The sequence below is a fragment of the Oenanthe melanoleuca genome, chromosome 17, assembly GCF_029582105.1.
Source record: "Oenanthe melanoleuca isolate GR-GAL-2019-014 chromosome 17, OMel1.0, whole genome shotgun sequence".
NCBI classification, from domain to species: Eukaryota; Metazoa; Chordata; class Aves; order Passeriformes; family Muscicapidae; genus Oenanthe; species Oenanthe melanoleuca.
The window spans coordinates 5,048,556-5,069,332 of NC_079350.1; the positions used below are offsets into that span (position 1 = coordinate 5,048,556).

The 20,777-nt window shown below is 59.2% G+C and overlaps 1 protein-coding gene across 2 annotated transcripts; it reads right to left on the minus strand.

Moving 5' to 3' along the window:
- Positions 1-10: 10 nt before the first annotated feature.
- Positions 11-18,865, minus strand: LAMC3 (laminin subunit gamma 3). Of its 2 annotated transcripts, none has more exons than XM_056505345.1 (28): positions 18,462-18,865; positions 14,556-14,860; positions 14,256-14,386; positions 13,544-13,710; positions 12,430-12,618; positions 12,166-12,283; positions 11,987-12,085; positions 11,642-11,778; positions 10,116-10,232; positions 9,620-9,815; positions 9,305-9,417; positions 8,857-9,075; positions 7,307-7,495; positions 6,947-7,192; positions 6,466-6,619; positions 6,217-6,359; positions 5,957-6,135; positions 5,730-5,868; positions 5,142-5,347; positions 4,804-4,880; positions 4,554-4,688; positions 4,117-4,261; positions 3,840-3,998; positions 3,486-3,588; positions 3,185-3,384; positions 2,914-3,060; positions 2,617-2,716; positions 11-1,989 (listed from the first exon to the last, which is right to left on the minus strand). In XM_056505345.1, exons 1-28 carry the CDS (start codon positions 18,838-18,840, stop codon positions 1,745-1,747), a joined length of 4,737 nt encoding a protein of 1,578 aa, XP_056361320.1. In that variant the 5' UTR covers positions 18,841-18,865; the 3' UTR covers positions 11-1,744. The 2 variants fall into 2 exon arrangements, with proteins under 2 accessions (XP_056361320.1, XP_056361319.1); XM_056505344.1 differs by having other exon boundaries at positions 3,840-4,001; positions 4,804-4,877; positions 18,462-18,856.
- Positions 18,866-20,777: the final 1,912 nt, after the last annotated feature.

Consider the following 20,777-nt stretch of genomic DNA (forward strand, 5'->3'; position numbering starts at 1 on the left):
GACAGCTGTGTGTTATATTAAGAATTTTTAATGGATACAGCTCTAGGCAGGTGGCCCCAGCTAAAAGCACAGTTCCAGGGAGAGCAGGAGGCAGCGTGAACCACATCTTCAGCAGCAGGCACACAGCAGAGGCTTGACATTTCTGTAAGAGCAGCAAATTTGTGTGCTCACTGGAGATGTATAATCGTCCTCCCAGGGAGACAGTAAGTGGCCATGGCTCCCTGCCTCTGGCCAAGCCGGATCACGCTGTGCTCTCACTGTTCCATGGTTTTGCTTTCCCAGAGCTGTCCTTGGGCAGCAGCAGGGGAGCTCCTGCCATCACACCCCCACAGCACTGCAGCTCTGGCACCCCACTCCTTGGGCAGCTTTTGTGCAGAATTTGAAGGGTGATAGCTTTGTTCTCAGTAGGAAGATCCCGTGTTCCTTCCAGGCCACTGGACCCACCAGAGATGTTGCTGGGGGAATTCAACATCGATGGCAGCAATTTTACATAAATTACACAAGACTTCAGCAAACCTGCTTTGCAGCACTGTGAGCAGAAAAACATAGGTAAAACCAGTTAAAAAATGAAGCAAGCTCCAGCCTGGGGACTTGTTTCTGGTCCTATGGGAATGACTTCAGCTACCTGGAGTCATGGCACAGCCAGCACAAGGTGGGCTGAGCCAGGACCTGGCCTGTCCTGCAGCCCAGCCCACACGGGAGCACAGAGGAACATAAATGCCTTTCCTTTAAAGGCAATACAGCCACTGGGTTCTGCCACCCCGTGGGAGTGACACAGGCAGGAGCGGGTGTCCAGCTGCTCCCCATCCAGTCCACACTGGCTGCACAGCCTGCTGCCACCAGCCAGCTCCTCTGCAGTGAGGCACAGGTGCTGATGTGGGGCTGTGGGTGCTGCTACTCTGACATCTCCCTTGCCTGCATCTCTGGCACCCAGCCCCTGGGACTGGTGGCAATTGGCTGTTTACAGCCATGCCTGGTGACATTCAGTGAGCCAAGCAGAGCTGGCTGTGGCCTTGTGTTAGCCTGGAGTGAAGGAACAGCAAGACCTGAGCTCCTCTCATTCTGAAGCAGGCTGAGAATGTCCCACCTGCCTTCCAGGAGCTGGGTGAGGATCCATCTTTGCCTCTGCTTTGTTTCTGCTCATTAATTTAGCCCTCCCTGCTGTGAACTCCCTTCCCTTGGGAAGCAGGTGAGCTGTGTGCCCTCCAGCGAGCAGCTCTCTGCCTGGCTTCACCAGGATTCCTCTCTGCACCTCTGTGACCACAGCCCATGAGCATAACACTGCAGGGAGCTGTGCAGCAGGACCAGCTTCCAGCACGTGTGTGAGAGCCTCTCTCTTCTCCTGGGGCAGGAGGGAGTGCCAGGCAGCACAGCTTGGGTACATTACATACTTGGTAAGCTGTCTCTGCCCAGTGCTGCGATGGGAAGGGAGGGATGGAGGAGATCTGTGAGGATTCTTTGTTCACTCTGCAGCGAGACCAACGCTGGAATGGCTCCATATCCTGCACAGGAACATCAGTGGTCCCTGTAGGTGGGTGTTCCCCCATCCCAAGGACAGAGGTGGTGGCTGGAGTCACGCTGCAGAGTGCTTGGGTGTGGAAAAGGACCTGGGTGTGATACTGTACAGAGGGCAGTGTGAGGAGCAGGGGGAGGGATTGATGCTGGTGAGTGCAGAGTGTCCTTCCCTCTGCTATTCCCTGTGCAGGGTGGGCACAGAGGGCATGTGGCAGCAGCCAGTGACCTGTCACTTGGAGCAGCTCTCAGGGAGGCTCCTCAAAATGTCCTCCAAGTTCTGCTTGTCGGCCCGGATCTCAGCCAAGTCGCTCTCAAATGCTTGGATCTTCTCCTGCTGCCGTGCTGCCTCCTGCTGCAGCTGGCTGAGCTGGCCAGCCAGGGCTCCTGGTGTGGCCAGCCGCTGCCACAGCTGCTCCAGCTGCAGCCTCCCAGCACTCAGCACTGCGTCCACCTCCGTGTCCTGCTCCAGGTTACCTGGGCAAGGGGAGAGAGGACATGGCTGGGAGCAGAGAGATGGACACGAGATGTTCTGGATGTACTTCATGGCACCAGGCAAACTATAGGGAGTGGGTGCAGCAGGGCATGGAGGCTTTGCAGCTTCTCACTGATCACAGATAAGCAAACAGAACTGTGGCTCCAGGCAGGGCCTGGGCACTTCTCTATCTCTTACAAATGGGTCATGGTTTCCACTCTTATGCAAAATTTCTTGGATACAAAAGTCCTGGAATGCTCAGAAATCTACCCATGTGATAAAAACGGGAGGAGCTGGAGCAAGACCAACCAGCAACAAAGAGCAAACCCAGTCTAGCACAGCCCTCACTTCCAAAGGGGTTTTGCCAGCCTTGCTCCCCCCAAGGGAGATAGTGCACCTAGAGCAGATGTGAGCACACACATTCAGCAAGCCCTAATTCATTCTTCATGAGGGTTTTCCTCAAGACAAGAGCCTTAAAGAAGCTTGGCTGAGACCATGGATGATCTCAGCCAAAGAGCACCCAGCTCAGCCTGGATGGCCATCAAGCAGGAGTAGCAGTGAGCAGAGAGCCTGACCCCGAGAGCCCAGCCCTTTCCCTGGGAGCTGCAGCCCATTCCCCCAGGTCTCACCTAGTCTGTTCAGCAGGTCATTCAGGGTCTCGATGTCGGACAGGAGTGAACCCCGGGCTTCCTGGAGACTTTTTGCCATCTCACTCACCTCTGACCCCACCTTCCAACAGAGACAGACACCCAGGTCAGGGACACCATTGGCCCTTGGCTGGATGGTAGAGGAGATCCCAGCAGCATCCCCAAGGCACTGTTGCTGCAGTGGAGCTCCCAAGCCAGATTGTTCCCTGTGCTTGGGCTGTGGGCAAAACTGCTTCCATGCTCTGGAGTACACAACCTGCCCAATGAGACCCAGCTGACCTGCTGTGCTTCCTCCAGGTCTCCCCTGAGCTTCTCAGCCATGTGCTCCTGCCGGGAGAGCTCCTGCTGGGTCTTATTGGCACGTGTGGCGAGCTGGCTGGCGTGTCTGAGGGTCTGTTTGCTCCCCTGCAGCACAGCCCGTGCCCTCTGCAAAGGGACAGCGATGGGAACAGTCGGACACTCAGCCCTGCCTCAGCAGCCTGGGCTCTGCAGGTGATGGCTGCCAGCCTGGCCATGCCCAGCAGCTCCCCCCACATCCCTCAGCTCAGACCTTGGCACTCTCCTCAGAGACTTGCTCAGCCTCCCCAGCTCTCCTCTGGGCTGCAGTGGAGATGGACAGGGAGTTTCCCAGTGTTTTCTCTGCCTGTTTAATCTTCCTCTGAGCATCCACCATCACTCTGTCTTGCACAGTGGCCATCCTTCTCCTCAGGGCAGCCTGACTCTTCCGATGCCCCAGCACCTTCTTCATGCCTATGGGAGCAACCTGGCCATCACCAAACTGTCCATTTCTCCCCTGATCACCTGGTGAGAGCCAAGTTGTGGCTGGAGATTCTCTGACTGGTGCCTTTTACCTTCCAAGCTGGCCAGGAGGGACTTGGCATCGGAGAGCACAGCTTTTCCTCGGGACACAGCCATGGTGGCTGTGTCATGGGCAGAGCCAGCCTGGTCCTGCAGCTGGGAGAGGAGAGAGGAGGAATGAGGCTGGGGAGTGGGTGAAGGGCTGCACCTAGCTGGGAAATGTGAGATTCAGCCTGTTCCTGTTTGGCAGGCGAGCCCCTAGAGCCATCTGGGAGCCCAAGGGAAGATGTCTCCCAAAACATCCTCTCCCAAAACATCCTCTCCCAGCTCCCTGGCTGCAGCCATGCCCCCCCCCAGTTGTTGGAGCAGCAGGGATAGGGCTCCCCATTCACGTGAGCAGCAATTACCTGCTTGAAGGCATGAGTCCTTTGCAGCTCCAGGCTCAGCCCAGCTGCCAGTGTGTGAGATGCCTCCACAGCCTGCTGAGCCAACAGCTCCTGGGCTGCTGCTGCCTGCTCCAGCACTGCCACGTCCTGTGCCAGGTCTCCAGCCTGCATTGACAGCACCTGCTGCAGGATCAGGAGTGCCAAAGGCTCCATGAGATCATCTCCCAGCTGGGGAGGCAGCACTGGTAAAGCAGGAGGTGGGGATGCCAGCAGGAGCTGGAGCTTGGGTGCTGCTCACCTGCCCCAGAGCAGCCACCTGCAAAAGTCTCTCAGCCAGGTCAGCATGTGCCTGCTCCACAGCTGTCAAAGCTCTCCTGGCCTCCACTGCCGCCTCTGCCACGCCAGCACCCAGCTCCTCCTGTGCCTGCTGGATTTCCTCATACCTGCATGGACAGGACACTGCTGTCAGCCAGGGTGCTCTGTCCCATGAAGGATGAAGAGGACAGCTTGAGACCTGGCCCTGAACATAGCAGGAAATTCTGGGGGCTTTTCCTGAACCTCCCAGCACACAGCACCCTGCCCCTCTGCTTTACTGTGGTGCAGTGAGTTTGAAGGTGCTCAGCACGTGCCTGTTGGGCAGGTGCCAAATCACAGTGACCAAGTCCTGTAACAGGGACCTGGCCAGAGGAGAGGGGCCATGGTGCCCTGCCAGGCCTCTTGCTGCCAGCCCCTCACCCGTTCTCCAGCTCTCTCTGCATGTCCCGTGTCGTGTTCCCCTGCAGCAGGTTCTGCAGGAGCTCAGAGCTGGCGTTGGAGACACTCAGTGCTCTCCTGACCACTGCCTCCACCTGTGCCATGGACTCCTTGTGGCTGCAGGGACAAGGACACCCAGAGAGAGGACATCAGAACTGGTCTCCTGGCAAGGGACTGGGCCCCCTGCACCCCCAGCTGGGCTGACAGCTTCCTCTGCCTGTTCAAATCTTACCTCTTGGACAGAGCCTGAGCCTCCAGTGCCCAGTGGCTCCAGTTTGTGGGCTGCTGTGGGATTTCCTGGGGAATCTCCTTGGAACGCAAACAGCAGCACTGAGACCCTGGCAGGGAGCAGGCACCCCTGGACCCTGCCAGCCCAGCACCACCAAGAACCTCCCAAAGGGAAGGTTTATCCCAAATAGCTCCGCTTGACTCAGCTGCAAGGAGGGCTATACCCACATGGAGCCCAGGCTTTCCTGCTCACCCACTCTGTTGGTCACATCCCACCCCATCCCAGCCCCCCAGGATTGCCACCAGCCCCCTCAGGAGCCCAGGGCCACTGGGAGCCCCCACCATGGTAGCCAGGGTGTCTGCAGCGTGCAGGATCTCCTGCTGTGCTGAGTGCAGCACAGCCCTGATCTCCGACAGCAGGGTGCAGGTCTTGGGGGGTCCGTGGTCAGAGCAGCTGCTGGCCTGGCTGGCATTGCTGAGACGGCCTTGTGCAGTGTTCAGTGCCCCTGCCAGCTGCCCCACCTGTACCAAGAGGGTGGCCCAGGCACCTGTGGGCACACAAGCAGCTCGTTGCCCATTGGGGTTGTTTCCCTGCTTCCCTGTGAAGCTGCCCCATGTCCCAGCCCCTGCCTGACACCTACTAACGAAAGGGAAATGCAGTCCCCCTGGGTGCTCAGGAATTCAGCACTCAAAGGGTACCCACATGTTGGTGCTCAGTCCCCAGTAATGCCCATCAGTGCCTGCTCCAAGACCTCAGGGGTATGAGCATCCCTGCTGTGCTCTATCCTCCCAAAAATGCATGTGCCCTCCACTGCCCTCCCCCCAGGTCACACCACACTGAGCCCAGTGCTCACCTGGGACCTCCTTGCACCCACCCAGCATGTCACAGCACCCTGAGGGGGCAGAGGGTGAAATGAGTGTGCCCTGTACCTCTCAGGAGGTGTGGGCTGGGCAGCCCATCTCCACGGGCTGCATCTCCCAGCATGGCAGACTGGCCTGGGTGGGAGTCACAGCCGGGTTTCTGCAGCCATTCCTCCATCTCCTGCAGCCTGGCCTTCAGCTGCTCAGCCTGTGGGCAACGCACAGGGGGACAGGGGGGACATGAGGCAGTGCAGGGCTGGGGTGCTGTGCCTTTCTCAGCAGTGCACAGGCTGTACCTCATCCTTCACCAGCCCGTAGCAGGCAGGACACTGCTGGCAGCGGGAGCTCAGTGGGTCAAGGAAGAAGTTGGCCTGGCACTGGTCACACTTGTAGCCCACGAAGCCGGGGTGGCAGAGGCAGGTGCTGTTCTCGTGGCACTGCGGGGTGGTGGAGCCCAGTGGGGAGCAGTTGCAGGCTGCAGTAGTGGCAGAAAGGCATCACACTGTGGCTGCCAGCCCTGCTTTAGGGACAAAGATGCAGCCCCCACTCCTGTTACCTCGGCAGCCCCTGGCAGAGAAGCCGAAGAAGCCGTGCTGGCATCGATCACATTTCTTCCCTGTGACGCCTGGCTGGCAGGAGCACTGCCCCGTCAGCACGTGGCACCCGCTCTCCCGTGACCCTGTTGGGTGGCACTCGCAGCTGGCATGAGAAGGGGAGGGTCATGAGCAGGCAAGCAGTGCAGAGAGCAGGGCTGGGAGGATGGAGCCATGGTGACCCCTGCAGCCCCGTGCTGTGCCCCACATACCTCCTGCACCCCACGGTGGGCTCCAGGCCGTAGTAGCCAGGCTGGCACTGCCCACAGGCTCTGCCTGTCACGTGTGGAAGGCAGTGGCACTGGCCTGTGCCAGGATCACAGCCCTCCAGCCCTGGGTCTGAGCCCTTGGGGTTGCAATCACAAGCTGTGGGAGACAAAATAACTCTTAAATCCCAGCATGGGGCTGGTGGGTAGGATTGCAGGAATGGGGCACTGGGGCTGAGCTCTTGACAACATGGAGAGCCACATGCCCCATCAAGCAGGGGTCCAAGAGAAAGAGCCCCTGCAGGCCAGAGTATCTCCAGGGAAGGATGGCAGTGGAGCAAGAGGGGAAAGGGCAGTCTGGAACATGTAGGGGTAACCTGGACCATCCATCAGCCCCTAAACCTGCTGGGCATCCCCTTCCACCCTCTGCCTTCCCTGCTGGGAGGATTTTGGCTGCAAGTGAGCCGTGCCCGGGGGCTGTACATACGTGCACACTTCCCAGCAGGGCTGGGAGCCAGCGCATCGCCGTAGAAGCCCGGCCGGCACCTCTCGCAGTGCTCGCCCATTGTGTTGTACAGGCAGCGCAGGCACCGGCCAGACACGGGGTCGCAGTTCCCCACGGCGTTGAGATCCACGTTCCCATGGCACTGGCAGGGTTCGCAGGGGTGCACGGGACCTCTCTGCCCCAGGGGGTCCCCGAAAAACCCGTCATCACAGAGCTCACAGCGCTTTCCTGGGGAAGGTGGGAAGGTGGAAAGGTGGAAAGGCGGAAAGGTGGGGAGGATGGGGAGGATCCAGCGGTCCCCACGCTGCCCACAGCCCCTGTGCCCAGCCACCCCAGGCTCACCTCTCTGCCCCGGGGGGCAGTGGGTGCAGACCACCTCCCCACTGCCGGGCACCTCGGTGCAGGGCGAGCGGCCGGGGCAGGGGCAGGGCTTGCAGTCATCGGCGCGCCCTGCGAAGGGGTTCCCGTAGAAGCCGGGGCTGCAGCGCTCGCAGGAGGGACCCTCGGTATTGTGCAAGCACCGGCAGTGCCCTGCGGGGAGGGAAATGCAGCTGAGGGTCTGCGGAAACCCAGCCCTGAATAACAAGAGGGGATGTGCAGCTCCAAGCGAGGGGTTGCACATCTCCAGCCAGTCCTCGGGACATTTCCCCTCCTTGCCCTGCCTCTGGTCAAGGGTGAAGGATTTGGAGAGGACACGGGGGCCGCAGCAGGGATACAGGGAGGAGGCAGCGCTGGCACAGACAGCACCATCGATGTGTGCGGAGGCTGCCGGCGCCTGCCGTAATCCACAACACATTTCTCAGCGTCGAGGCGCGTCCTTTCCAGCCTGGCTTGCAAAACACGAGCAGCCGGGCCGGCACCCACCGGGGAGCATCTCCTCCAGAGCGAGCCGAGCCGGTGAGTCAGCCTTCCGAAATCGGCTGTGAGGAGGAGAGGGAGGAAGGGGAGGAAGAGTGCTCAAGGAACCCCCCACCTCCAGGCAGATGCTCTGCTTCACTGGAGAGAGAGGAGCCTGGGGGAGGATTTCCCCATGTTTTGTGAGGTCGGGTCATACCAGGAAGGCTGCGCAGGAGGGGGTGTTATTCCATTTTCCCCACATCCAGGCAGTCAGACGATGGAAAAGAAAGAAAAAGCGGGTGGCAGGAAGAAGTGGAAAAATAAACCAAAGGAAGTGCGCGGGCTGGCAGCGCCCAGGCCGGAACATCAAAGGCCTGGGGATTGTGCAGTCGGCGGCGCCAGCCCCGGCTCTGCGGGATGAGGGCGAGTTTGCAGAGATGCCGGCACGCTTTCGTGGGCTTTCCTGGGCTTTCGTGGGCTGGGAAGGGGCATTCGCCGAACACTATGCCTCCTCCAGCCCTCTCCATCCCGGCCGTACATCACTGTGACTCCCTACTGAGGAGAACCTGTCACCGAGGGGTTGGGCTGGCAGCACAAGAGCTGGCTCTTCTGGTGTCTTCTCTCAAGCCTGGCACCTCTGTGTTTTCCTGCTTTCTTCCTTGTTTCTCTGCTCAGGTTAACCCTCAGTTTGCAGATTCCAGAGCTGTGCCCAGTCCTGCTCCTCTCATCTGGCAGTGACCCAGCCTAGCAAAACCCTCTCTGCTGCCCTGACCCCTGCTCCCTCACTCCTCTGAGGATCAGCACCCTTCCCTTCTCCTCCTTAAAGGTCATAAAGTATCATGAAAAATGCTCCTCTAATTATAAATTACCACCATTATTACACTTCATTAATTATCTCTATCTTTGCAGCTATGAACCCTAGAACCACCCAAGCAATCCAACTTGTAAATTTTGTCAACCACAGCCTCACCGATGGTTTCCAGCTTCCCTCAGAACACGTGGATTTGTCACCCACACATGCAGACAGGTGAGTGGAGGGGCCGGGGGGTGCACACCTGTGAGGGGGTGGCAGTCCCCGTGCTGGTTGCAGGTGCAGGGCACACAGCTGATGAAGGGGCTGCCGAATGGGATGTCCCTCTTGAATCCAGGTGCGCAGGACTGGCAGAACTGCCCGGTGTATCCCATGGGACACGTGCACTCCTCCACCCAGCCCGCCCGGCTGCCTGGCCCGGGGCGAGCAGATGTGAGCTGGACCTGGCTCAGGGACAACCTGCCTGTGAGAGGGGAGAGCAGGGTGGGGATGGGATGGTGCTCTGCTCTGAAATGCTTCAGACAGGCATAGGACACCCCAAAATACCTCCTTGAGAGCCCAGGGGTGCTCACAGAGAGGAGGTAGACCTTGCCCCAAATCACCCCTCACAATCCCTCTCATCCTCAAGAGCTGCTTGGATGTCTCCAGCCCCACCCAGTTTGGTCCCATGGATGTTTTCTGGAGCCACCCACCTCTCCCGGGGCCGGGGCTCACGCGGAGGCGCAGGGCAGTCAGGTTGGAGAGCAGGCGCTGGAAGCTGAAGGCTGACAGCAAAGGCTCTGCACCCTCCTCTGCCTCGTGCAGCCTGTTGGAGAGGGAGTGTGGGAGGCAGGAAAGGGCCAGCCTGAGCCAGGTGCTGCAGGACAGCTTGGCTCCTGACTGGGACCCAGGCATAGCACAGTTAAGTCACCGAGGGGGGCAGAGAGTGTGGCTGAACCCCCAGGTACAAGGCAGCCCAGACAAATCAGGCACTGAGCACTAAACCCCACTGATGCCATGATGGATACCTGAAGGTGACAGCCTGCTTTCCATGCTGGGGCTGGCTCTTGCTGCTGGACATGGTGATCTCCATCCCCTCACCCTCCAGCAGCAGCTGGACCTGGAGCAGGGGCACCCCAGTTTCTGTTCTTGTCCTGTTCTCCACTCCCAGCAGCAGGGACAGGAGCTGCCCGTAACTGAGGCGCTGGTCCTGCAGAAACTTATCTGCAAGGGGAGAGAGAAGCGAAGTCTGTAGGACATGGAGGCACCAGCTCTGCCAGGACTGCCAGTGCTGTCCTACTCCCACCACCATCATCAGGAGCCACAGTCACAGTGGTGCCAGCTCCAGCCTGCCCTCCTGGGGTCCTGGTCCACTGTTCCAATATCTCCCACTGTCTCCTGCTACAGAAACATGCTCAGCTCTGTCATGGAGCCCAGTGCCTCCTGCACCAGCATAGCAGTGGGATGAGAGCACCACAGGATCCTCACAGCTGAGCAGCCCCCCAGGGACATAGTACACAATACCTGGTGCAAGAAAATCCACTGGCTGCTCTCCATCCCACTCGGTGATGATCTCCCGGCCAGCCCAGTGCAGAGGCAGGTCTGTGGTGCCTGGAGCTGTGGCAGTCCAGCCCTCTAGCCCTGTGTGACAGGACACAGTGACAGTGCACAGCTTAGGGAGCAGTGAGTCCCCACTGGCACAGCACCAGTGGGGTGCTGTTTTTGGGGGCTCTGTCCCTCATCCCAGCACTCTCTTGAGTCTTGGAAGGGACCAGCACTTTGTAACACCCTGCTCCACTCTGGCTCTGTGCTCTCATGCACTGGAGGGTGGCCTTAACCACCCCTCATCTATTTATTTTCTTAGAATTGCAGGAAATTATTATCTTTAAACTTTTGCCCCCTGCCTGTGCTGCCATTCTAACATTACTGTGGGCTGGTGAGCACAGGAAGCCTGAGGAGAAATGCTGGAGAAGCCCAGAAGAGATGGGGTGTAGTTGCATTAAGTAGATTTCCTTAATAAACCAGTAAAACTCCCCCCACTCAACAGGGTTAGTTATTTCTTCCAGCCCTGCCTGACAAACACTTGGAAATCTCTCAAGTGGGCTGTGCTCTGTTATCAAATAATCTGCAGTTTCACCCAGTATAAGAAAATTCCATCTGCAGTGGACTGGGGAGTGTTCTGGGGAGCGGGGCTTTAGGAGGGTGCTGTGGTTGCATCTCAACTCGGAGATTGCCAAACCAGTCCCCAAAGGAGCAGCCCCAAATTGACTGTGTGAAAGATGGAAAAAAAGACTCGGTTTAAAGCCTGGCTCAGTTTCAAGGCCGCGGAAGACATTCCAGCAGCACAGCAATCGGCAGCGCGGTTTAAAGGCAATTAAGATCGGCCCGTGCCTGGCGCACTCGCATCCATCTGGGAGCCGGCGAGGCGGAGCGGGGTGCCCGCCGTGGGTGCCCGTCCCCGCCGTGTCCCCGCACGGGGCTGCACACGCCGGGATGCGCGGCAGATGGCAGGGTTTCCCCGAGCATCCCGCCCGCAGCCAGCCCTGCCACGCAGCCCTGCCAGCAGCCGGGCGAAAGCACCCCCTCCTGCCCGCCCAGCCAAGCACGGGCAGAGAAGGGAATAACTGGGAAAGTTCCCAACAGGCTCCGTCCTATCATTTTTTATCTTTCCGAGATGATTTTTAGCGCTCCTGCATTCCCCTGGTGTGGTGGAATGTCCATGCCTTGCCCCACAGCCCTCCCCTAGCCGGGCACAGCTCCAGGAGCAGGTTGGCATGGGGAGATGCCACGGGGAGTCACGGAGAGCCTGTCCCCGTGGAGCTGGGGACAGAAACAGAGGTTTGACAGTAAAACAGGGGCAAGCCAGAGAAAACCCTCTCCACCCATCACCACCAGTTAGCTCCAAAGGGGGATGCTCAGCCCCAAAAGGTGGTTTTCATCTCCAAAGAGGGATGCTCAGCCTCAAAGAGGAATATTCCTTCCCAAATATTTTTGGCTGAAGCTGGCAGAGCAGAGCCCTCCGTTTCATCCGGGGCTGGGGGGATCATTACCGTGGCTGAAGTCGGAGCGGATGTGAATCTCCTCGTAGCCATCTGCCGCCCTGCAGGCGCTGGAGTGGCCGTAACAGAAGCAGCTGCTGCAGCCGATGGGGTTGTGGGGCTGCAGGTTAAACCAGCCCGGCTGGCACCTGGACACGGGGAGCAAACGGGAGTGTGTGGCACAGGGCAGGCAGAGCTGCAGGGAAGCACAGCAGTGCCTGTGTGGGACACTGGTGACAGCTCCCTGTGAGTCCAGCCCCAGTGGTCCAGAGGAATGCAGTCCCGCAGCCTTGCCACCAAGACCAAGACCGGAAAGGGACAATGTTCCTGTCCCCATGCCAAGACCACAGTGCTTACCTGTTGCACAAGTGCCCCTCCACCCTCTCCTTGCAGGTGCAGTGCCCCGTGTTGGGGTCGCAGGTGCCCACGCTGCCCGCCGGGTCACAGGTGCAGGGTCTGGATGGGGTGAGATAAAGGCAGGAGGTGAGCCCGGCTCCCCTCCCGCTGCTCCTGCCCGGGGCCGGGCTCCCCCTCACCTGCAGCCCCCTTCGCTGAGGCTGTGGTAGCCGTCCTTGCAGCGCTCACACTTCCAGCCCGTCACGTTGGCTTTGCAGACGCAGGTCCCCGAGTTGTCACATTGGGGCTGCAGGGAGCCTGTGGGGACCCCGAGGCTCAACCCCAGCCGGGGAGATGGGGAAACCTCGAGCAAGAGAGAATCCACCAAAACCGTCCCACCCAGCAAGCTGCAGCTGGGACAGTAAGTGTGCAGCCGGAGCCCCGCTGGGCACAGCCGCGCTCACCTGCGGGGTGGCAGTGGCAGGGCTGGCAGGCTCCCTGCGGCTCCCAGCGGTAATAGTTCTGCCTGCAGCTCTCGCAGTGCGGCCCCGCCGTGTTGTCGCGGCAGTTGAGGCAGTGTCCCCCGTGCCCGCTGCTCCGGAACAGCTCCCGGTCGTAGAAACACTCCTCGGAGCGGCCGCTGCAGTTACAAGCTGGGGGAGAGAAGGGAGGATGGGTGAGCAACCTGGCGGGCACTGGAGGTTACGGCAACCTCCTGTGGGGTTGGATGAGCCAGACGGACCCCTCGGCTCAGCAGCGAGAGCTTTCGGTGGCCCCTCTGCCCTTGCAAGCAGAGTGGGTGCAGTGCCATGCACACAGCAGGGGGATGCACGGGTGGGGTAAAGCGAATGGGAACCCTCGGGGTGCTGCTGTGAGCGGGAGCCCCGGGGTACAAACCCCAAAGTGGAGCAGGTGCAGGAAGGGCAGGAGGTGCCGGATGAGCTGGTGCAGCACCAGCCCAGCCCGGGGGATACTCACAGGGACACTCATACTCACAGGGACACTCATACTCACAGGGACACTCATACTCACAGGGGCAGTCATACTCACAGGGACACTCATACTCACAGACACTCATACTCACAGGGACACTCATACTCACAGACACTCATACTCCCAGGGACACTCATACTCACAGGGATACTCATACTCACAGGGACACTCATACTCACAGGGGCAGTCATACTCACAGACACTCATACTCACAGGGACACTCATACTCACAGGGACACTCATACTCACAGAGGCAGTCATACTCACAGAGACACTCATACTCACAGAGGCAGTCATACTCATGGGGGCACTCATGCTCACAGGGGCAGTCATACTCACAGGGGCACTCATACTCATGGATACACTCATACTCACAGGGACACTCATACTCACGGAGACACTCATACTCATGGAGACATACTCACAGAGGTACTCATACTCACAGGGACACTCATACTCATGGGGGCACTCATACTCATGGGGGCACTCATACTCACAGGGGCACTCACACTCACAGAGGCAGTCATACTCACAGACACTCATACTCACAGGGACACTCATACTCACAGGGACACTCCTACTCACGGAGACACTCGTTGGCCGCCTCGGCCGTGCCGCGCGCCCAGGGCCGGTCCTGGTAGAAGGGCTGGCAGCGCTGGCAGTCGGGGCCGGCCGTGTGGTGCTGGCACACACACAGCAGCTGCCCGGCCTCGTCCTCGGCGCACTCGCTGGCGTGGCCATTGCATTTGCACCTGCGGAGAGAGCCCGGCGTGGGGGAGCTGCTCTGAGCACCGATGTGGGCAGCAGCAGCAGTGGGACAGTGCCCAGTGTGTGACCCTGCTACTGGGGTGAGAGCAGCTCAGGCTATGCTGGCCTTGAGGCCACCCCTTGTGTCCCAGAGGCTCTCCCAGACCTCGGGAGGTCACACTCCGAGGGTGGCCTGTGCTAAGCAGCTCCAGCTGCTGACCCCGGAGATGGGACAGCAGCTACAGGTCTGCTGGCTGGCTGGGAGCCGTCCCAGCCCTGCTGCCTGTGCCTGCTCTCAGGGATGGGGAAATTTTCCACTTCTCCCTGCTGGGGGAGGGCATGTGCAGCACAGCCCACAGGCAGCACCAAGTGGGTCTCCAGGCTTTATCACCCACCTCTGCACTTCCAGCTCCAGTTTACACAAGGAGGGAACCACATCTGAGTAGTTTGCCCCCAAAAACACAATTCAGACATGACTGAGGTGGGGAGCAGCTGCCCCAGTCCCACAGCCCCAAGAAGGTCCCCATAATTCTGCCTGGGTGCCCCTCACCTGCCACCAACAGAGAAGTCAGATATGGCATAGTAGTACGACTGCAACACCTTGGGGTCCTTGAAGATGTCGTCCCCAAATGTGTTGAGCCGGTTCAAGGAGATGAGCAGGTCGGTGACTGTCACCCACTCCTGCAGGGGACATGGGGAAGGCACCTTGGTGGGGAGGTCTGGGCCACCAGCTCCCACCCCAACCAGGACACATCCTGCAGCTTTCCAAGCATGGATGCAGCACATCCCCAGCACTGTTACCCTCGATGGGTGTAATACTGTACACCACACCCCCCCGCCCTGGTGGCACCTGCAGCGCGGGGCTTCCATCGAAGTTGTAGGCGCTGGGCCGTCCCTCCAGGGTGGAGAAGGCCACGTTGCCCCCGCTGAGCGGGGAGATGTCGCTGAACTCGTCGCTGCAGAAGGCCACCTGCTCGTCCTCGCCCGGCCGCAGGAACTGCCGCGGCCGCTTGCCGTAGGTCTTCTCGCAGGACGCGCTGTAGAACTGGAAGGGCACCCAGGGCCCCCCGGCGCGGCTGCGCTTGTAGATGGCGAAGCTCTCGGGGCGGCTGGTGTGAAACTTGAGCCGCACGTAGGTGATCTCGTAGGCTTTGCCTGGGGACAGACCCAACGTGCTGCGACCCTCTGCTGGTCACCCGATGGGCACTGCAGCCTGAGTTACCCAACAGCATCCTGCAGCACCCACCGCTGCTAAAAATCACCACCCAGCTGCCCTGAACCAGCTTCTCCTCGGCGCAGCCCAGTCCAGATCCAAGCTGGCTCTTGCCCCTGTTCACTGCCCTTGTGTGGGTGCCCTGGGTGAGTTGTATGGGCAAAGAGCAGCTCCAAATCCAGGCTCTATCCAGGGAAGAGTTAGGCCCACAGCACTGAAAGCATCCCCAGGGCAGCGGAGCTTTAGGGATGGAGAATTGGAAAGGGTCAAGGCCAATCCCTTCCCAGGGAGCTGCATGCCAGGACCCGGCATCGCTTCCATCTTTGCTGGGATGAAGACAAAGAGAGGCCACCAATCCCTGGGGCATCCGGCGAGCTCTGAAAGAGCTTGAAAGAATTAGCAGAAAGGAAAAGAGAAAACACCAAAGTGAACATCAGACCCACTTAATTGCCAGAGATGAAGGACCAGCTCAAAGCCCGGATTGCTCCACAACAGCACCACTCCTGACAGCACAAAACAATTAGCTGCAAGGTTTTGGCTTTATTTGAAAAGATAATGAGTTGGGAATGTTTGAGGGGTTATTCCGGGACTAGGAAAACAAGCCTTTAATTGGGCCCATATGAATACTGTCGCGTATGCGCTGCGACTTTGCTGCGGGGGAAGCCGAGGCAGCCGGCTACCAGCGCTGGGAAAAGCAGCTGCATCCCATCAGGGATGCGGGAAGCGCCCGGCAGAGCGCCTGGAGAGGGGGACAGACCCGCTCCCAGCCCACCCGGAGGTGACGAGGGCCAAGAAGGGGCTGCAGCTGGGCTGTCCCACCCTCGTTTTGTGCCGCTGCGGGCCGCTGGCAGCGGGGGTGCCGCTGTCCTGCACCCGCGCAGGGGGACGCCGGGCAGGCGCCCGTTCCCAGACAGCGCGGTCCCAAGGGGGCTGGCTACCAAAACAGCGAGGTCGGGGCCGTCACCTCCCGGAGCAGTTTCCTCTGGGAGAGGAAGGGAGCGCAGTGCTGTGTCAATAAACCGTCCCTGCCCCAAGTGGCCCCGTGCGAGGGGAGGGGATGGACGCACTGGGGGAGCCCCATTTCGGTGCCTCCAGCTGGGGTGGAGGAGATTCACTTTTCTGAGGAATTTTCATGAGAGAACATGTGCTTTTCCCAGACAGGCTTTTTAATCAGCCAATTTCTCCTTAAGAAAAAAAAAGAAAATCCAGAAAATAGCCCAGACTGGTTGTCTCCTCTTTGCTGCTCAGGTGTGACATGTCCCAAAGCCAGATGTGCTGCTGGACAATGATGCTGGGAAGGGTGCACAGGCAGCACCAGGACCCCTGGGTGCTCTCCTAGCTGTGCTGTCACCTGAACAAAGTGTGCACCTGCCTCCCCCTGAGCCCAAACTGCAGTTTGTGCTGCTCTGGGGCTCCAAGAAGAGAATTCTGGAGAGGAGGAAAGGAGCATGTGGGACAGTCATGTCACCTACATGTCCTGCCATCTCTAGTCTCTGCCAAACCTCTGCTCTGGGCTCTCATCCCACAGGAAATTCACAGTCAGAGTCCCAGACACAGATAGTGCCTGATCTAGACACTCCAAAATGAGCCATTGGCATTCAGATTGCTTCCTGAGGAGTCCTGGTGACTGTTGCCTTTGCAATCTGCAGATATTTTGGGTTCCTTCCTGACGTCTGACAGGGCAACTGCAAGAGCTGTGCACACTTGGGATGATCGACCAGCTGCAAGCCCAATGCACCAGAACAGCATGGCTGGAACCTCACAGGGAGGAGAGATTTAAGGGAGCATAATCTAATTAACGCCAATCAACAACATGCAGGTAAACACGGGTCTTGTTCAAGTCATCCCATGTCTTGTTTAATAAGATCCCCAGGTAACCAGGCTGGAGAACATACAAGAGGTGTGACTGAGCCAGACAGGCAGGCTGGGGGGACACGCTGCACAGGATGAAATGCCAAATTACTGCTGGAGCTCAGGAGCAAGGACTCAGCCCAGGCTGCATTCCAGGGAATGCAAGGCCAGTTGGGCTTTCCTGCTTAACCCGAGTGAAATCATTAAGGCAGTGATACAAACATCTATGACTGGGACAAGAACAGGGCCTGGCAGCTGTGGGAAAGGTCAATGATGTACCAAGCACCAAAATGGTACTTTTTAGCATGGCAAGATATAGGAGCCATGCAGGAAGAGGGGTACCATTGCAGAGGATGCTCCAGCTCACAAAGGGCTGTAAGGACAGGCTGGAAGATGAGCTTGGTGCAACACTTTAGCCTTGGCTAAAGTGTCTGTGTTAACACAGACAGACACAGCAGGGAAGCCACAGGGACTGCACTCCACAGGAAAGCCTAGTGTGGGGTCCAAGAAGAACCACAGAGCTGGAAGAAGGACAGAGAATGGAATTGAAGCCCCGGGGCTCGCAGAGCCCGCACATGTCGCTGTGCCGAGCTGGGGCTGGTGGCCACAAAGTTGCCCGGTGGCACTGGCTCAGCCTCACAGGCTGCGTTCGGGTGGTCCGTGCCCCGGGTCACCCACGAACGGATGTGGGACAATCTGACAGCCCGCCTTAGGTGGACAAGAGGCTGGCAAACCCCTCTGTCAGGGCTGGCAGGAGCAGGGGGTGAGGATGGCAGAGTTCTCTTCGTGCCCGGCGGGGAGCCCAGCCCCAGCCCGGGGACAGGACCAGATGTCCGCCCGCTCGCAGGGGGCTGGGAAAGCAGCGACCTCCACCCGGCTGAGACCTCCGGGACACTGCCGGGGCAGGCACGGACCCTCCACCGCCACCCGGACCCCGCTGGGTCCCACCAGCACGGCTCGGTGCCACACCGACGCTCGGCTGTCCCCTCGCCATCTCCAGCCGCAGCCCCTCCACTACCCGCCTTCGGCATGCAGATGGCAGGAGACTGCAGAGAATGAAGATTTTACAGCGCTGGCCTCCAGCCAGCAGAGTTTAGATGGCAGGAAAATGTTATAAAACCTTTTTAAAATGCCAGGCATGCCCCTTGGGTTTAAGCACCCTCCAAGTGGGCGGCTTGTACGGTATTTAAAACACAGAGGGTCGGATGCCAGCTGGGGAAACCCACGGGGGTTGCACGGCGTGTCTGGATCTCGGCACCCTGAGACGCACCAGGCACCCCGAGCAACGCACGGGGGTGAAGCAGGAGGGGCTTGGCACCCATGGTAGTCACCCTGCCCGGGCAAGGCTCTCCCAGGATAGGAACCATCTGCTGCTCCACAGGCTCCACAATCAGTAAAAAGCAGCCTGGGGTGAAGGGGAGAGCAGGCACTCCGGGCATGGCTGGCTGGGAAGCAGCACAGACAGGAACAGCTTCTGGCATCCTGGGGCTGGGCTGATGGACAGGGCAGACCCTCCCGAGCCCTTTCAGTGCTTTGCAGAGGACAGCTCCCTCCATACACCCCCTAAAAAGCCCTGGGGAGGGTCCTGTCCTTAATCCAGCACTGCCAGCAGGAGCTCCAGGGTGCAGGAGCATCCACCCCCATCTCTGCACCCTGATCTCGCTGCCCTCCACCGGCGCTGCTGGCACTTACCCAGGTGCAGGGTGATGTTGACGGAGTTGGGGTACTGGATGCCGAAGGCCATGGACTGGCTCTGCCACCAGGTGCTCTCCTCCTGGCTGTGGAAGTCGGTGAGCAGGGAGGCGTTGTGGTGGCGCCGGGGGTCGCTGGCGTCGCAGCGGTGGCACAGGGCGCTGCCGTGGTGCGCTCCCATGTGCAGGCAGTAATCCTCCGGGGGCGACCCGCACGTGTTGCTGGCCCGCACGGCCCGGCCGAAGGCGGCGTTCTCGAAGTCGGGCATGCAGCGGCGGGGCTGCCCCCGAGGGTCCCGGCAGGCGGAGGAGCCCCCCGTCCCCAGCGCCAGCCCCAGCGCCAGCAGGGCCAGCAGGCAGAGCCCGGGAGGCTGTGCCATGCCGCGGCTCTCCTGCGGAGCTCGGAGCCTCCTCTGGATGGCAGGGAGGCAGCAGGAGGGACGGGACGGGATGGGACGGGACGGGGTGGGATGGGACGGGACGGGTCCCCCTACCCGGCACCTCCTCTCGCTCCGAGGTCCATCTTGTGGAAGCTGCTGGGAATGTCGAAATATTCGGATGTGAGGCAGAGCTGTGGAGTTTGGGATCCTCGCTGCACGTCCTCGTCCCCAGGCCGTGGGGATAGGACCATCCCCAAAAATGCTCCGTCCCCAAAACATCACCATTGCTTTGTGGGTTGGGGATTTGCATCTTCAGCTGAGCGCCTCCATTTCTCAGCCCTGGTGGTACATACCTCACATGAGGCTTTTTCCTTTACTTGGTGGAGGTCACCACTTTCTTGCGGCCCCAAAATCAAGACGGGATTAGGGAAAGGCTTTGAAAGAGATTCAGCGCCTTCTTCTCCCCACACTGATTTATGGGGCACTGTCTGCTCTCCCACTTACACCAGCCTGCCTGGGTTGTGGGTCTGTGACGCCCCAGTGCCTCCACGCCAGCACCCTCGAGTGGTGTCATTCCTGCCTGTGGCCATGAGCCAGCCCAGTCCCTGGACCCACGTGAGGGCACATTCCTGTGGAGGCATCTCCGTGGGGTGGCAAAACCAGATCATCACCAGACCTCAATAGCAGCTCTCAGCTAATGCTAATTATAGTCTGTGCCAGGGGAATCCCTCTGGGGACAATGGCACCCTCCAGATTTGACCCATGGGGGCAGGAGGGGGACAGCAAACGGGAAGCAGCAGCCTGGCATGGTGCATTGCCCCTGGGCAAACCCTGACCCACAGCCCTTGGGACTGTATTTGCAGAATTGGGATGCACAGGGGAGCTCTGCCTCTGACCCCCACACTGCTTCACTGAGCTGCCCACAAAGGCTCTGGAAACTTAGTACTCATTTATAATTTAAGCTCCCTTCCTCCCCTTCCCTTCTACTCTTATTTATTTTATTCTCCCTCCCCGTGCACACTGCGGGAGAAAGCACCAGAGGGGAGCTGTGAATCAGAGTCCTGGGCAGCAGCTCCCGCAGCAGCGCCGTCTCAGAGCCCCATTATCATATATTGACCCAGGCTCTGACAGCCAGAGCCAGCTCCTCTGGGAAGGGTGAATTTCCCAGCACCGAGCTGTGCAGCAGCTGCCTGGGAGTGGGCGGCCAGTGGAAACCCACTGTCAACCTCCAGGGAGAAAGAGAAGGGTTTTCAGCTTAATAATTGCCCCATGCATTTCCACCATCAGTTTTAAGGGGATTTGCATCCTGCAGAGATGAGGTTTTCCAGGTGTTTTGTTTTTCCCATGGTACTGGGGCTGTGAGCTCCAGACTGGAGATAGAATCATAAAATACTTGGAGTTGGAAGGAATCCAAAAAGATCATTGAGCCCAACTCTTAAGTGAATGACCCATATGGGTGATTGAACCCATGACCTTGGCACTATTAACACCGTGCTCTAACCAAACCTTCTGTGTCATGGGTTTGCCTCCTCCTCCTCCTTGGGATTCAGCACACAGCCATGAGAGGATCTCCCTGCCCCTGTTACAGAGGGGTCCAGGTTAGAGAGTGATGAGACCACACAGCCAGGGCTCAGGATGCAGAAGGATTTGGGCAAAACTGGTAAGTATCCCAATCTCACCTCCTGCTCCAGCAGAGCCCATGGGTGTGGGGGATGGCCCACAGCTTGATGGAAATTGGTGGTGACACTGCTGTGCTCAGAGTGGGGATGCTGCAGCTGGAGTGGGAGCTGCACGTTCCCAGGTGGTTTCAGCTGTACCCCAGACTGGATGAGCCCCTCAGTAGGCTCCTGCTGGGTGGTGGGCACAAGTTTGCCCCTTGCCCAACAGATGGCCTGTGCTTGCTGTGATCCACTGGTAACAAAGCCCAACCTCACCTG

Excerpts from the sequence above, each read along its gene's own strand:
- LAMC3 (XM_056505345.1), bottom strand. The coding sequence starts at position 18,840 with ATGGCACAGCCTCCCGGGCTCTGCCTGCTGGCCCTGCTGGCGCTGGGG. Across the intron at positions 9,076-9,304 it reads GAGCCCCGGCCCCGGGAGAG|GCAGGTTGTCCCTGAGCCAG; the intron begins GTGGGTGGCTCC and ends CCCCTCTCACAG. Across the intron at positions 3,589-3,839 it reads GGACTCATGCCTTCAAGCAG|CTGCAGGACCAGGCTGGCTC; the intron begins GTAATTGCTGCT and ends CTCCTCTCCCAG.